Below are 17,632 nucleotides of genomic sequence, written 5' to 3' on the forward strand. Positions count from 1 at the left end.
ATGTTTCTGGTAGTAGGCAGTTTTTACCATTTTTTCTTAGATGCGGATTTCTTTTCATGTAGTCTGTTTAAGATTTATTGGTCTTCTGGAAGGTGAGGTATCTGTGAAATGGTATCTTTCAACTTTTCTGGAAACTTATCAACCATTATCTCTCCAAGTATTGCTTCCATCACATTATTTGTGTTCTCTTTAGAAATTTAATTAGACATATTAGAACTTATTTTATTGTCAAAGTCTACTAACCTCTCATTCATACATATCACCTCTTTGTTCTTCTCTGCTACATCCCAGAAATTCCTTCTGGCCTATACTCCAGTTAACGAATTCTCTTTTCACCTGAGCCTACTTTGCTGTTAAACCCAGACACTGAGATTTAAATTTTAGGCACCGTATTTTTAAATTTCTACAAGGCTTATTTTGTTGGTGTTTTTCAATATGCTAGGTTAATTTTATATTTTCCATTTAGGCAGATATTTTCAAGCGTGTGGCTTATTTTTAAATATAGTACTATAGATGTTTTTATAATGTGCATCAACAATTCCAGTGTCTGAAGGCCTTGTACTCTATGTCTGCCATCTGTTATTACTCCTCAGTGCTTCTTTATTTTTATTTAAGGCTTAGATTTGATTTTACAGTGAACCATCCATTTTCTTTGGCAAATTATTTGTGGAAATGTTTCGAAGCTTAGTGGAAGTGACATTCCCTACACAGTCTCTGCTTGATCTCAGCCTTCCTCTTTATCTGCTAGGCTTCATATACGTGCCTGCTCTAGTGGTAATAAATTTTAAAATATAGCATTTTTACTTCTTAGGAGGGTGTGCACTCTTTGCAAGTGGATTTTTGTGGCACTTTCTAAAATTTGCCACTGCTTGGCCCTTCAAGTTTGTGTTATCTGCTTTGGGCAGAATTTCACTCTCTCGTGTTTTCACTGAAATTAGAGATTGTATATTTCATTCTCTTTGTTAATTTGAGTAAGAACAGAGGAGAAAGCTTCTTTTCTGTACTATCACCATGTTCATATTGGTAACAGTCTTATCTTCTATAAAAGCCCAAATGTGTAAATGAGCTTACACTGGTTGCGCTACAGAAGGAGAAAGGGAGAGTTTTTGAGAAGGGACACAGTAAAGAGAAGAGATTTTTCTTTACCAGAAAGAAAAGCCTGTGAGCCCCAAGCCATGGGATCCCTATGGGATTTGTCATCACGGGGTAAGGAGAGACCCTGAGGGGATCTTCCCAAGAGAGGGTCACCCAGCAGCCTAGGAAGGGGGGACCTGAGGCACTCAGGTTTCCAGACTTGCCACAAATTCTAGAACTTCATGAGTGGCCCAGAAGCAGAGAGAGAACATTCCTCAGTGGGAACAATGGTAGACTGGTAAGAGAAGTATTTTCTTCTCTTTCCAAATGGAGCATTTGCCTGTAGGATTCTGATGCCCCTTGGGAAGGAGAACAAGCCACAATTATGCTTAAGAAGGGATTTTCTACCAGTCTGTGTGATGGAGAGTTGGAGTAAGACATTAAGTTGTTGTATAGGAAATAAAAAGTATCCTACTTGTCACACTTCTGAGTTTGTAAACTAAGGCCCATGGCCACTATAGAAATGATAATTACAATTAGAGAGGCAGGACAAAGTAATATGGACACTAAGGATGGGATTCCTTAATGCTGACTGATGATGAGAACGTCACGTTTGGTCTTAGAAGTTGAGTAGGAGTTTTCCAGGCAAAAAGGGAAGTACCTTTTAAGCAAACAAAACAACGTGGGTAAAGGTCCAGACAATGGTGTATTTGCAAGGTTTCAACCAATTGATATGGCTGAGCTTGCAAATATTCATGTTTACTTTATAACCATTTTTTTTCATATTTATAAACTTAGTAATCAGTTTAATTGGTGCTCTGCAGTCTGTTACAGAAGCACAGAAAAAGCCAGGAAGCTGATGTTATATTCCTGGCACTTCAGACTCATTGTGGTAGAGAATCAAGATTAATTTCCGAACTTGAGGGCCTTTGGTTAGTATACTTTATTCCATTGCCTTGAGGGAATTAAAATGAATCTTTTAAAAAACATCAGCATGAAGGAGGACCTACTTTGCTGTGTAGCTGGTAGACTTTCTGGAAAGCTTCTTTCCCTTATTAAACAACAATTAACTTAGCTCTCCAAGATACTATATCACCTAGAGTCACAAAGAAGTTGCATTATCCTTTGGTATAACAAATGCATCACCGGGGCGCCTGGGTGGCGCAGTCGTTAAGCATCTGCCTCCGGCTCAGGGCATGATCCCAGAGTCCTGGGATCGAGCCCCACATCAGGGTCCTCCACTGGGAGCCTGCTTCTTCCTCTCCCACTCTCCCTGCTTGTGTTCCCTCTCTCGCTGACTGTCTCTCTCTCTGTCAAATAAATAAATAAAATCTTTAAAAATAAATAAATAAATAAATAAATAAATAAATAAATAAATAAACAAAAAAACAAAACAAATGCATCACTTAAATATTCACCTGAGTCTGCTTGACAAGTTTATATGAAAACACCTTAGAACCTGAAGGCCGTCCACGTCATCATGGAAGTATTACTATAATTTGCTGGCTAAAATATAAGATTCATCCCATCAGATAAAGTGCTCCCCCCCCCCGACTTTGCCCAAGAAATAAGGAACACACGAGAATGTGCCAGGATTGTGCTAGACGATTGTGGTACCCCACGAAATGAGCCACATTCTGGTTTTGGCCTTTGTGTTTGCACTTGTTTTCCATTCTTCAGTATTTCCAAGGGATACACATGGAAGGTTTCCGTGTATTCTCTCCATGGGAAAAAGACATTTCTTTCCAGCAAACCTTTACTGTAAGAGTGTATTTGCTTTCTTTGTACTATGTACTCTGTTCATTTTTGTCTTTTCAGCAAACTCAGAAATAAACACGCTTTCTCTCTCCTTTTTCCAGTTTTCAGGGTGTATCTATTATATAAAGAGGTTAGACGGAGGAAGTCCCAGAATCTGGACCATGTCTGAGAAAATGAGGGCTATGGTAATGAGATAAATGAGAATCAACACAAAATGGATCAAATTCATATTTACACCACCTCCCCTCTCAGGAGAAGGACCGTAAATATGCAGCCGGATAGAATTGGGACACATCCAACTTCAATCTGTGTGGTGGGGGCAAAGGGACAGGTTTATGTTCAGTATCGAAACATACTGTTGTAGAGAAGTTTGTAAAAATAGAGGAATAGAGTGTAATTATTTGTGAGTATTTATTCCGTACAAATATGAGCTGAATCGGGTATAATTTAATATTCTAATCACTTAAAAGGTGTATTGAAATTTAAGGCAGGGATGATTCATGCATTTAATAGACACAGAGCACTTACTGAGTCAGGCAGCATGCCAAGAACTAAATATACAGAGAAGCACAAAATGATCTCTACCTCCAATGAGCTTGCAATTTAGCAACAAGCAGTACTGATCTATGTTTAATTATGCATTATTCACTCCGTTCCCCACTCTGACAGAAGCCCCTCTGAGGGCAGGGAAAATGACTGAGCTGTTTGCCAGTTTATCCCCAGTGCCTGACTCTGTGTCTGGCATGCAAGAGATCCTTAACAACTCTGCTTAATAAATGACTGTGTTTATTCACTATCTGCTTCATGCCAGACACCACGCAATAAGCATTATCAAGGGCTAAATGCGGTTCATCACACTTTACCATATCAACTCTTCCTACCCTGAAGGTGGTCTGTTGACTACTTTAGGAAAAAAAAATTACTTTTAACCTCAAATCACTAAAGCTCTATTCTCGGTGTGTTTTCAAACTTAGATGTAAAATGTAGCATTTCTAAGGATTGGATTCGTCTTTTGTCATGGATTGGTAACAGGTAAACCATGACAAGGATGGCTTCTATTTATTGAAACATTATTTACTGTTCACTAATATGCCAGGACCACTGGGAATTTATATAATTTTAGGGAACATACAGACTAACTTAAAATTTTTGTTGCATATACATTGTTCTTAATGTGTTTTAGGGAAAAAACTTGACAACATCAATGATTTCATGGATATTGTGAATATAATTTAGAATGAGGCTAAGTTCCCTTCAGCCCCAAACAACCTGATTTAAAGAGAGTTTAAAGAAAAAAAATGTTAAGTATATAAGGGTACAGGTGTCACCTGCATATGACGAAAACAGGAAGGTGGTATGCAAAATTTGACTGTTTGGGACCATCTGTGTGATCTCACGGGATATCTGAAAACATGGAGAGGAAGGCAGTAGGTACAGGGTCACTGTGTGTATGCATAGGGACTGTGGAGCAAGACCACTGTGTTCAAATTCTGCTATCCTATTTATTTCATTCCCTGAGCTTAGGCAAACCTCTCCAAGTCTCAGCATCCTCATCTGCAAAATGTGATGATACTATTCTCTTCACAGCAGCAGAACTGAGATTCAAACACAAGTCTTTCATATCAAAGCCAGGCCATGCCCTCATCCTTGGCAGATGGGTCGTATCTCATGTGCCAGTTTGAAGGGTTAGAAGATGCTGCTGATGGCACTGAGTTGACAAGTATTTGAGGCTGAGGAAAGCAACAAATGGACAGAAGATGTCTGCCTCCATATGTGTCCCCAACATGGCACGAGGTGGCTGTCCCCCATAGCCCCAGCAACCAGCTCCCAAAAGACCAAGTCAATGAGATTCAGCGTGAAGTGCAGTGAGAATATGATTTAACCCAATTGTTTTCTTTTTACATTTTCTTCTTTATATTGCCACCAATATTAAGAAAGACATGCCATTATCTAGAATAAGACTTCTGCTTTAAAACTAACATATGTTGTGGCACCTGGGGGGCTCAGTCATTAAGCCTCTGCCTTTGGCTCAGGGCATGATCCTGGCGTTCTGGGATCAAGCCCTGCATCAGGCTCCTCCACTGGGAGCCTGCTTCTTCCTCTCCCACTCCCCCTGCTTGTGTTCCCTCTCTCACTGGCTGTCTCTCTCTCTCTGTCAAATAAATAAATAAAATCTTTAAAAAAAAAAAAATAAATAAATAAAAACAAAATTAACATATGTTGTATAAAAGTATTTTACAGTAATCAAATATTTTGTACCTCTTCAGTTAACTTCTACTAAAGTCACCCAAATATTTCAGTAAACAGCAGGTGTCAGATTTTCTGAAAAAGGAATGAGAAGAAGAAATAATATTTTTTCTCATACCAGTGTAGTTTGATTTTTATTTTTCTAATTTAAATTCAATTAGCCAACATGAAGTACATACTTAGTTTTAGATGTAGTGTTCAATGATTTATCAGTTGCGTGTAATACCCAGCATTCATCACATCATGTGCCCTCCTTAATGCCCATCACCCTGTAACCCCATCCCCCCATGCAGCTCCCCTCCAGCAACCCTCTGTTTGTTTCCTATAGTTAAAAGTTTTTCATGGCTTGGCTCCCCCTCTGATGACTTCCCATTCAGTTTTCCATCCCTTCCCCTATGTTTCTTATATTCCACATATATGAAACCATCTGATAATTGTCTTTCTCTGATTAACAATTTTTTTAATTTAATTCCAGTATAGTTAACATACAGTGCTATATTAGTTTCAGGTGTACAACATAGTGATTCAACAATTCTATACATTCTTCAGTGCTCATCGTAAGTGTATTCTTAATCCCCTTCACCTATTTCACCCCTAAGAAGAAACAATGCGTGTCCCTACCCCAGCTATCATAGAATAATCTTGGTCAGTTGTTGGCTGATTCTTCTCCCAGCTATTGAAGTTCTCAAAAGAAAAAGATGGGTCCAGTACATGCTGACCCTCCCCAGGTGTTTGCTTCAGTGTGAGGGGAGGGCAAACACACTATCACCATCAGATCAAGAGCCTTTTGAAGGCACCTGAAATGACAGATACACGTTGGCCCCATCAGGAGGCCACAGACTCAGTCTCTCCTGCATGGTAGCTACTTTCTGCGAGCAATTCTCGTTCAGTCCTGCCATCATCTTGGTACTCATCTAGCCATCTGCCATGGGAAGAGAGAAGATAATTAATATGAGAGAGAATTTAAAGGCACATTACTTAGAGTTGAAAACAAAATACAGAAAGGATTTAAAGAGGCCTTCAGGGAGAACCACAGAAATTTTAAGAAGTAGTTAAGATTTCAAGCTACACCAAATGTCCTTTAGGAGTACAACTTTAGCAAAACTTTGTCTTATACCTTAGTTGCAAGGTGACATTGATTCATCTGAAAATGCTGGATTTTAGGAACATCTTATGATCACATTACAAATATTCTAATATGTCATAAAATCAGTAAAAATTTCTCATTTGGGGTTTCCTTAGTGGAAGCCTTTATGTTTCTCCTTTTGTGTGACTGGCAGGTGTAGAGGGCAGCTCAAACCTCAGATTCTAGAACAGCGCTCTTCAAGAGAAATATAACACAAGGTATGTCTATATATAAACAGTAAAAATTAAAAAGGTGAAATTACGTTTAGTATATTTCATTTTAATAAATAGAAAAGATGTGAATGTTTGTTCCCTCCACCCCCTGCCCAAATTCATATGTTGAAATTTTCTGGGAGGTGCTTCAAATCATGAGGTCCCTCCTGAATGGGATTAATGCTTTTATAAATGAGGCTCCAGAGAGATCCCTCTCTTCTTCCACGCATGAGAACACAGCAAGTAGGCAGTTTGCAGCTTGTAGAGGGCCTTTGTCGGAACCCAGTCCTGCCGGCACCCTGATCCTGGGCTTCCAGCCTCCAGAACTGTGAGAAAGAAATCTTTGTTGTTTAGAAGCCACCCAGCCTATGGTGTTTTGTTATAGCAGCCCAAACAGACTAATACGGTTGTACTCGTATTCTTTCTACATCTTTGTTATCTGATATGTACCTCACACCTGCATCACCTCTGAGTTCGGAATAGGCACAGTTCAGCAGACATACAGCTAGCCGCTCCCACATCCGGAAGGTGCAGTTCTAGGACGACACCCACCTCCATCTGAATGCTGATTCCACTAATCACAGTCGGATAAGAAACTTCATCTCTGTGTTCCTCAGCTTCCTCATCTGTGAACCACAAGTATCACAGAGCCTCCTGGAGGTCAGCTGTGAGGATCACATGAGCTGCTGTGCAAAGCTCTGCTCCACGTGGAGCCATTCCTAGTAGGAGTGCACTCCATGCTAGCAATGGGCACTCCTTAATTTTCTCCCCGCCAAGTAGAATACAGATGTGTAAATCTTAGAGAGCCCACAACAGGGTAAATGCCCTCTGTGTTTGCTTTTCTTATTCCTCAATAAAGTCCTAAACAATTTCCTCTCCAGAGACCTTTTCTTTTCTCATAAGTAGAAGGCGACTTGAGTCTAAATGGCTAAGGTATGCTGGAGAAACTAGCAAAACCTGTGTCTTCTAAACACTCCAAATCTCAGTAGAATTTCCAACAAATCAGTTTTATACTGAACTCAGTAATTTGCACAGGGACTTCTTCCTTAGAGGATAATGCACAAAACCCTAGTGATAAAATGGGAATGATAGATTGATAGACACTAAATTAAAATTCCCGAGAGTGTCCAAAGGACCAAGAGACCTGACTAACTTGTCTATAACTTGTGCACATCATTTAATCTCTTTAGGTGACATTTTTCTCATTGTCATTGAGGCACAAGACTAAATGTTATTATGGTGTCTTCACCTTTAAGGAAATAATAGTAAGAAAATGTCCTTTTCTTTTTTTTTTTTTAAAGATTTTATTTATTTATTTGACAGAGATAGAGACAGCCAGCGAGAGAGGGAACACAAGCAGGGGGAGTGGGAGAGGAAGAAGCAGGCTCATAGCAGAAGAGCCTGACGTGGGGCTCGATCCCATAACGCCAGGATCACGCCCTGAGCCGAAGGCAGACGCTTAACCGCTGTGCCACCCAGGTGCCCCGAAAATGTCCTTCTTTTCTTACACATGTAACCTAGGGCCCACAAAGAGAGTAAAAAAGAGAAACCCTGTTAATACTCTCATAGTTCAGTTGATGGTAACAGTGCAATGGTACATCCGTGTGCTATATTAAATATGATGTATTTTAATGCAATAAAACATTTAAGCCTTTTCATTCATATCATTTTGTTTCTTACATATCCAACTTCTAAGGTCTGTCATTATTCCAAAATGTTGGCAGGGCCTAAAGAAAGAAGTCACCTCCCTTTTGACTTCTACTCCTTTGCATTGCCAGTAAGATTAATTTCAGCTCTGAAGAGAATATGACTATTATCACCTGTTCTGGATGATTCTTCATTTTTAAAATGTGGCAAATTTATAAAAATAAAACTCTTTTATTTGCTCCTTATGTTATTCCATAGTTACCATAGTATACAGGGCAATAAAACTATGTTGCATAATATTAAATGTAACTTCATATGGTATCAAATATCTAGATGTGATATAGAACCAAATGTTGTATATATGCTGCCTGATAGAGTAGCCTCTAGCCATCTGTGGTTACTGAGTGCTTGAAATGTAGCTAGTATAACCCAGGAACTGAATTTTTAATTTCATTTTATTTTAATTAATTTACATGTATTAGCTGTATGTAGTTAGGAGCTACCATATTGGACTGTGCATATCTAGATTTTTAAAAATAAAAGTTAATGGGGCACCTGGGTACTGCAGTCAGTTAAGCGCCTTACTCTTGATTTCAGCTCAAGTTATGATCTCAGGGCCATGGGATTGAGACCCTCATGGGGCTCTGCTCTCAGCACAGAAGTCTGTTAAAGTTACTCTCTCCCTCTCTCGACGCTCCTCCCCACTCCCCCGCCATGCTCTCTCTCTCTTTCTCAAATAAATAAATAAATCTTTAAAAAATAAATAAATAAAAGTTAGTAAACTATTTGGAGACTTCTAATTACTCAACATATGATCTAGAAATAAAAGTGAGCTTTTCTACCTTTGCACATATGGCATTGTATCTAAAGATTTCTTTAATTCAAAATTGCTTCCACAGCAATAACATTTCTCATCATGGAGCTTCTAATAATTGCAAGGCACTTTTGCAGTTACTTTATGTACGCTGTGTGAAGTCTTCAAACAACCCTGCCAGATAGGTGTTATTATTGCTATTTTACATAAGAATAAACTGAGACTCACAGCACTAGTCAGTGAAGGAGCGTAATTCAAAGCCAGTTCTGAGAAACTTCAATCATTGCTCTTTTCATTCCCCATTAATAAAAAAATAAATTCTTGTAAAAAATAAAAATATAGGGTTTCTCTCTAGAGCTTGAATGTTACACAATGGCAACAACTACTATGATGCATGTGCATTTTAAACGGATGTGTATTTAGAAAACAAACAAACAGAAGATCAGAGAAGAGTTACGCATTTTGTTCATACAGAATGCAACTCCTTATTACGTTTCAAAAGAATCGATATTTACTAGAACCAACTATTGTAAGGTAGAATCCACTCAGTCAACTGCCTTGTTTCTCTGTGTCTGAAAGAGCATACAACACTTTAGGAGACAGTGATGCCAAAACACCTGCTAAACTCAGAGCACACTCAGCTCTCTGGCTTTATTTAGTACCACATCCCTCCTGCCTTATCCCAGCATTAAGTGGGAGCTCCTTCCAGACAAGGATGCTTCATTTTTTTTTTATCTCTGTATATCCAAGACTTGGCATAGGGCCCAACCCGTGGGAGGAATGCAATGTTTCTGCATGAAGAAACAGATGAACAAATGAATAAACACAGTGCCTGAGTTCTTTAGGCTTAAGGAGTGTGCAATCACATAGATATCCACCCTGACACCTGGGCTCTCACATAGGTCTCTGTCATGGCGCTGAGGACATTAATGCTCATTCACACATGGGCATCCACTAGTCCTTTCAGGCAAGGACGATATGCCTTATCAATGGATCTCTTCATCTACTCTATTTCTTGAAATGATAGGTCATCAATTTCTATTTACACAATGACTGAATGAATGAATCAGTATATTCTATAGATTAATTAATAACAGAAGGAAATCAGTTTTGTAATTTCTATTCGTAGTGCACTTTGTTTTAGGATGTATTTGATATCGATTCATAACAACCCTAAAAAAGGGGGGACATCTGATTTAAACATTCTCATTATAAAATTCTGAAAACTGAGGATCAGAGAGTGTGATACACCTATAAATGGCCCAGGAGTTACAGGCTGCCCTTGCAACTTTATTCTCCTAACTCATATTTTATCTGGACTACATTAGAATAATGCTTTAGAGCTCACAGCTCATATACATAACTTCATTTGATTTTAAATGAGTCCAATGAGTCAGGAGGAACAGGTATTCTTCCCATTTTACATATGAGGGAATTGACCGTCTGGGAAGCTGACAGTAGCACCCACATTTGCAGAACCAGCAGGAGCACAGCAAGTATTTGAGAAACACACTGAGAACAAGTTTTCTAAGTCCTAATCCAGTTTTCTTTCCATTTCAGCATTCTTATTCCAGAAGAGAAAAATATTAAATAGTACAAATAAAGAGAGAATTTCTAGTGCTGTAAGGAACAGCTTGCTGAGGAGAGAGGCCTTCAGCTCTAGTATTAAAGAAAGGGGTGATGCAACCAGATGGAGGGGCAGGGCCAGGGGTGGTGCTTGCTGATGACACGGCTGAAATGGACTGGACAGAGGGGAGCATAATTCTGCATAATGAGGAATTAAGTGACAGCATACCGGTTGCATGGAAACAGGACCTCTTGATTGCCATTTTCCTCTTCAGACTTAACAACAATACTCTCAAGAAACCATCCATTACCTGTTTAAATGGACAAAGGAGAAAAGGTTCTTTAGCATAAAATATACTACTGTTGTGATTTTATTCATAGACTGTCCAAATGTTCAAAATTTGGGTCCAAAATATGCACTTCCAAATTATACCAGGGAAGAAATGAAAGTGTGAGTGAATGACCTAATTATTCAGAGTAGTAGAAGCAGAGGAAAAGAGAATATTCCCTATCAGGGACAAACTCTCTAAATTCTTTTAAAAGTATTTAAGGGCCAAGAACAAAAAGAAATAATTTCCCATAAATATGTTTCAGTGCATTATTTATAGAAGGTTGATAGATTTAAATCATGATGTATAGTCACAATAATCATCACTTTTAATGGTGAAAATCTAGAAGTTATCACTGATTACTACATTTGTCAATGCAATTAGATAAAGAGGAAAGAGAAACAGAGGAAGGAAGGAGAATGAAAAGTACTAAATGTTGGGAAAGAAGAAACAGAACTGTCATCATTCATGTGTAATGTGACTTTCTAAATTAAGAACCCCAAGAAGTTGCAGAAGAGAGTGAGAGATGAGAAAAAATGATTACATAATAAATATATAAAAATCCATTACATTTCTATTGACCAGAAAAGAAGTGTTAAGAAGCATAGTTCAACAAAACCAATCTTGTTGAATTGCTATAAAAATTTAGGAGTGTAGGGGTAAATCTAAAACAGATACGGTATAATCTATAGAAAAATTATTGCGGCGCCTGGGTGGCTCAGTAGGGTTAAGGGTCCAACTCTTGATTTTGACTCAGGTCATGATCTCATGGATCTCCTGGGTAGTGGGATCAAGGCCCCCCACCTCAGGCTCTGTGCTCAGCAGGGAGTGTGCTTGGGATTCACTCTTTTCCTTTCCTCTTTCCCTGCCCCCCACATACTCTGGCACTCTCTCTCTCTAAAATAAATAAATCTTAAAAAAAAAAAGAAAGAAAAATTATCTAAATTAAGCATAACAGCAAAGAAGACATAAATAAATAAAGAACAATTCCATATTCCAGAGAGCGAAGAAATTATAGAAATGTCAGTTTCTCTCAAACTAATCTAAAGTTTGAATATAATTAAATCAAATCCACTGTAAGATTTTACAAGAAAATTGACAAGAAAATGATAAAACGTATATGGATATATGAAGCCCAAGAATCTCCCAGGCACTTCTGAATTAGATAGAGTACGGTAGGTGAATCATCCTTCCAATTACCAACATTTGTTATAAACCCGTACTAATTAAAACAATACAGAATTGGTGCTAGCATAGATAAATTGACTGACGGAACCAGAGAAAGGACTCAGAATTGACCTGCACATCTAGGCAAACTCATAATGAGCAGTCTGTGCTTTGCCCTCAGTGCAGAAGTGTATGAAGGACTGTTCGCTGGGAATACCATCTTCAACAATGAAGAAAATTATGACTGTTCACTTGTTAAATATTTTTGCCAAAATATTAGTTACTGTCAGTTATAAATGTATAAGAAAATGAAAAAATATCAAACCTAATACTTAGTACACTGTAATTGAAAAACATTAGAAACAGTGAGAATTAAAAGGTATATTTCTTTGTTAAAAAAAAAGCTTATCAAGAGTAGTCTGAATGGTGCTGGCCTTCTTTCTCTTATCACATCATTTACAATAAAGAGAAAGCGTCTTTTTTATCCCAAATAGCAAAAGGAATGTTGAAAAAGAAAACCAAAGCTGGTGGCATCACAATTCTGGACTTCAAGCTCTATTATAAAGTTGTAATTATCAAGACAGTATGGTACTGGCACAAAAACAGACACATAGATCAATGGAACAGAATAGAGAACGCAGAAATGGACCCTCAACTCTATGGTCAACTAATCTTTGAAAAAGCAGGAAAGAATATCCAATGGAAAAAGGACAGTCTCTTCAATAAAGGGTGTTGGGAAAATTGGACAGATACATGTAGAAGAATGAAACAAGGACCATTTTCTTACACCATGCAATAGAGCCAAAATGACTGAAAGACCCAAATGTGAGACAGGAGTCCATCAAAATCCTATAGGGAAACACAGGCAGTAAACTCTGTGACCTTGGCTGCAGCAACTTCTTCTAGTCAAGTCTCCAAAGGCAAGGGAAACAAAGGCAAAAATGAACCATTGGGACTTCATCAAGACAAAAAGCTTTTGCACAGCACAGGAAACAGTCAACAAAACCAAAAGACAACCAAAGGAATGGGAGAAGAGATTTGCAAATGTCTTATCAGATAAAGGGCTAGTATCCAAAATCTATAAAGAACTTATCAAACTCAACACCCAAAGAACAAATAATCTAATTAAGAAATGGGCAGAAGACTCGAACAGACATTTCTCCAAAGCAGACATACAAATGGCCAACAGACACATGAAAAAAAGGCTCAACATCACTCGTCATCAGGGAAATACAAATCAAAATCATGAGATACCATCTCACACTAGTCAGAATGGCTAAAATTCACAAGTCAGGAAAGGGCAGATGTTGGTAAGGATGCGGAGAAAGGGGAACCCTCTTACACTGTTGGCAGGAATGTAAGCTGTTACAGACACTCTGAAAAACAGTATGGAGGTTCCTCAAAAAGTTGAAAATAAAGCTATCTTACAACCCAACAATTGCACTACTAGGCATTTATTCCAAATACAAATGTAGTGATCTGAAGGGGCACCTGCACCCCAATGTTTATAGCAGCAATGCCCACAATAGCCAACCTATGGAAAGAACCCAGAGGTCCATTGACAGATGAATGGATAAAGAAGATGTGGTGTATATATACAATGGAATACTATTCTGCCATCAAAAAATGAAATCTTGCCATTCGCAATGATGTGGATGGAACTAGAGGGTATTATGCTAAGCAAAATAAGTCATTCAGAGAAAGATAAGTACCATATGATCTCACTCATGTGGAATTCAAGAAACAAAACAGAGGATCATGGGGAAAGGGAGGGAAAAATAAAACAAGATGAAATTAGAGAGGGAGACAAACCATAAGAGACTCTTAATCACAGGAAACAAACTGAGGGCTGCTGGAGGGGAGGAGGGGGGAGGATGGGGTGACAGGGTGATGGACATTAAGGAAAGCACGTGATGTAATGAGCACTGGGTATTACATAAGACTGATGAATCACTGAAAGTAATAATACCTATATGCTAATTAATTGAATTTAAATTTTAAAAATTAATGAACAGTGAAAAAAAGAGCAAGCTTCTTTTCTATGCCCTTGCAAATTGTCTAACTCCTTTCTAAGTTTCCATCAGCTTTCTCCATTTTTCCTGGACATGTTCATCCTTTTTGTCACCCTCATTCGTGATCATAAGGTCCCTTCTCTAGGTTCCTTGGACTGTTTATCTAAACTCTCTCCAATGGTGACAGTGGCAACATTCCCACAGTCAGATATTTTTTTCTATAACTAACTCCATTTATGTTTGATTTCAACTTCCATCCCAGCATTCTCACTTTTATTTCTTTGATGTGCTTGTATCTTTGATTTGTGCATTTTAGTAAATGTCTGAGAGACAAGGAGTCAATATAGCTACAGGCTTTGCTGGCTGTGCATGAACTGTGTAACAGACTGTGAAAGACGTAAAGTGATTGGTCACTGATCAGGATGTGCGTCTGTTATGTGCACAGTGATCTGTGGACTAAGGATGTGTCAGTGAAGTTTGCACTTTATGCAGTTACAGTTAGCATGCCATGATAAATGAAATTTGAACCATGTTGTTGAACATGCTGAACAATTATTTAAATCATTGTCACTAAATTTGTGCATACAGGAAACCATGCAAAGTAAGAACTGCCCTATATCTGACAAAAGCAACTTTGTAGAGCACACAGGAAAAGACAGAGTAGATGATAAATCATGACATTACAACTGGTTATCCATGTGGGAAAAAGTAAAATGGACTACATCCTTATGTCATACACAGAAATCAACTACAGGTGGATCAAATATCTAAATGTTCAAGATAAGACTTTATTTTCTCTTTCTTTCCTTCCTTCCTTCCTTCCTTCCTTCCTTCCTTCCTTCCTTCCTTCCTTCCTTCCTTCCTTCTTTACCCCAGGTGTAGAGAAGGCTTTCTTAAAATAGAAAAACTGATCATTTGAAAAAATACCATATTATTAAATCAAAAGACATAAAATTAGGAATTTCAGTTTATCAAAATATACACCACACTGCACAAGATATTGTGGTAGTAACTGCTAGTTGCTGTCCCCTTCTTCAATCACTGCAATGTTAGAGCCACATTTCCCAGATGGCTTTGCAGCTGGAGATAACTGTATGACTAATTTCTCAGTAATGGGATGTGACCGGAAGTAGTGTGGGCAGTTTCTACCTCACTTGCTTGAAAGAAACTGTTGCCAGGGATTTTCTCTCCTTTCTATGTGCTGTGACCAGCTCTGCCCACTCAGGGGAAGAGGTCTAGATGGCTAGATGGTGGTATAATAACAAGATGCAAGAACCTGGGGCCCGATGCCTGGCTAGAGAACACCCATCATAACTGCTCACTTTGGAACTGTTACCTGAGTGGGAAACCAGCTTCTGTCTTTTTAAAACCCTTTCTGAACATTTTTTTACTAGACATCCATTGCCTTTACCATAAATGTTATAGATAAGAACATTTATTTCCACAGAAAAGGAAATTCAATAGACCAAAAAAAAGAAAGAAGGAAAGAAAAAAAAAGAAAAAAAGAAAAGAAAAGAAAGAAAAGAAAAGAAAAGAAAAGAAAAGAAAAGAAAAGAAAAGAAAAGAAAAGAAAAGAAAGTTCACGCTTCTCAGGAATCAGGGAAATGTAAATTAAGATCAGAGTGAGATACCATATTATACCCTTAAATTAAGTGTACCAGGGGTTTGTGAGACTGTGACACAATAGAAATTCTTATACACCGTAAGAGTAAAACTTAGTAAAATCACTTTTGAAAAAGCAGGTTATTTTATAAAGCTGAATAGACTCCATAGTTTTGGGCCCAGAAATTAACTTCTATGGATTTAGCCTGGAGCAGCGTTTCTCAGCCTCAGCACCATTGAGACATTGGGACTGACAATTCTTGGTTGTGGGGGTCTCCCGTGAATTGTAAGATGACTAGCAGCATCCCAGGCCTCTACCCATCAGATACCGGTAGCACCTCCTTCCCAGTGTGCCAACCAAAACAAATCTCCAAACATCGCCAAGTGTCCCTGGGGGAGGCACAATCACCCCATCCGGGAACCACCACCCTGGAGGAACTCTGGCTTCCATGCACCAGGGGATGCGCACAAGAATGTTCACTTCAGTCTGTGACAGCCAGACTGGAAACGACACAATCACTCATTAACAAGAGATGAATAATTTCATTATGTGTAATCATGCAATAGAATATTACGGTCATGAAAACATTATCTACAGCACCACACAAGAAAGTGGATGAATCTTGGAAACATAATTTTGAGTGAAAAAAAAAATCAAGTCATGTAAGATTCCATACAACTTGTCACTATTTTTACAAAGCACAAAAATTATCAGAAGAATTTTCAGATGCCCACATAACTAATAGAGCCTTCTTCTTCTTCATTTTTTTTTAAGCAACGATAATAATACCAAGAAAGGATAAAAAATTCAGGATGTCTACCGTGGGGGAGAGGATGGGTGCAGTGAGCACAGGTAGGAGCACTGGTATCAGTAATGTTCTGGGATTAACTTGCATGGTGGTTATTGAATTTATATCATCCACATTTTGAAAAGAAAAGAAAAGAAAACATAGCCTAGATACCCTAACTATCATGGTATTTTTTATTTGAATGAAAAGAGTGTGCAACATATAGGAAGGAGAGTTTAAATAATTTAAAAAGAATGTTAAAGTAATTACAGACATACCTCATTTTATTGTGCTTTGCTTTATTGCACTTCGAGGATACTGCAGTTTTTACAAATTGAAGATGTGTGGCAGCCCTGCATGGGGCAGGTCTATCTGCACCATTTTCCCGACAGCATTTGCTCACTTCGTGTCTCTGTATCACCTTTTGGTAATTCTTACAATATTTCAAACTTTTTGATTATTATAATATTTGTTATGGTGATCTGTGATCAGCAACTACTACTCAGTGCAAGTTCAAATGATGGTTAGCATTTTTTAGCAATAAGGTATTTTTAATTAGGGTTCATACATTGTTTTCTTAGACATAATGCTATTGCACACTTAATAGACTACGGTATACTGTAAACAGAACTTTCATATTCACTGGGAAACCAAAGAATTCATTTGACTCACTGCATTGCAATATTGGCTTTATTGCAGTGGTCTGAAACGGAACCTGCATTATCTTGGAGGTATGCCTGTCCTTTCAATTTCCCAAAATTGAATTTCAGGTCGTCTCATCCCATCAGTCAGAGAAAACCATCACGATTTCCAAGTATCCCACCAAAACCTAGCTCTCATCCCAAGCCTACCATGTTTTCATCTTTTCTCAGAGAACTTCATGTTCTTCTGAACTATGCTAAGTACCCTTGCCATATGTCCAATAACACTCCGAGGGTCACTTTCAGACTATGAATCGTATGTTATTATACTTGCTTATTTCATACGTGTCAGCCCCTACTAGGTCCTGCCTGTGAGGGCAGGGAACACCTGCTTCTTCTTCACATTTGAATGCCCAGCCTCTGGCAAAATGCCTGGGACATAGCAGCCCCTCAGCAAAGAACTCTGACATCAGAAAGCAGTGCTTGTTAATGACTGCTTTGAGGACCACATGAACCAGAATCCCTTAAACTGCCCATATATATATATATATCTATATATATAGATATATAGATATAGATATATATATAGATATATAGTATTATTTTATATATTATATATTTATATATTATATATTTATATTATAAAATA

The 17,632-nt window shown here is 38.2% G+C and overlaps 1 protein-coding gene across 1 annotated transcript in view; it reads right to left on the reverse strand.

Annotated features, from left to right (window-relative positions):
• Positions 1–5,904: 5,904 nt before the first annotated feature.
• Positions 5,905–17,632, reverse strand: part of RP1 (RP1 axonemal microtubule associated) — a 296,245-nt gene continuing 284,517 nt past the window's right edge. The window contains exons 29-30 of the mRNA XM_087864419.1: positions 10,674–10,755; positions 5,905–6,001 (exon numbers count right to left, since the gene is read on the reverse strand). Coding sequence (XP_087720545.1) covers positions 5,905–6,001; positions 10,674–10,755 — 179 coding nt within the window. The remainder of the gene's footprint in view (positions 6,002–10,673; positions 10,756–17,632) is intronic.

The sequence above is a fragment of the Ursus americanus genome, chromosome 9, assembly GCF_024610735.1.
Source record: "Ursus americanus isolate L20-20 chromosome 9, mUrsAme1.1.p, whole genome shotgun sequence".
NCBI lineage: Eukaryota > Metazoa > Chordata > Mammalia > Carnivora > Ursidae > Ursus > Ursus americanus.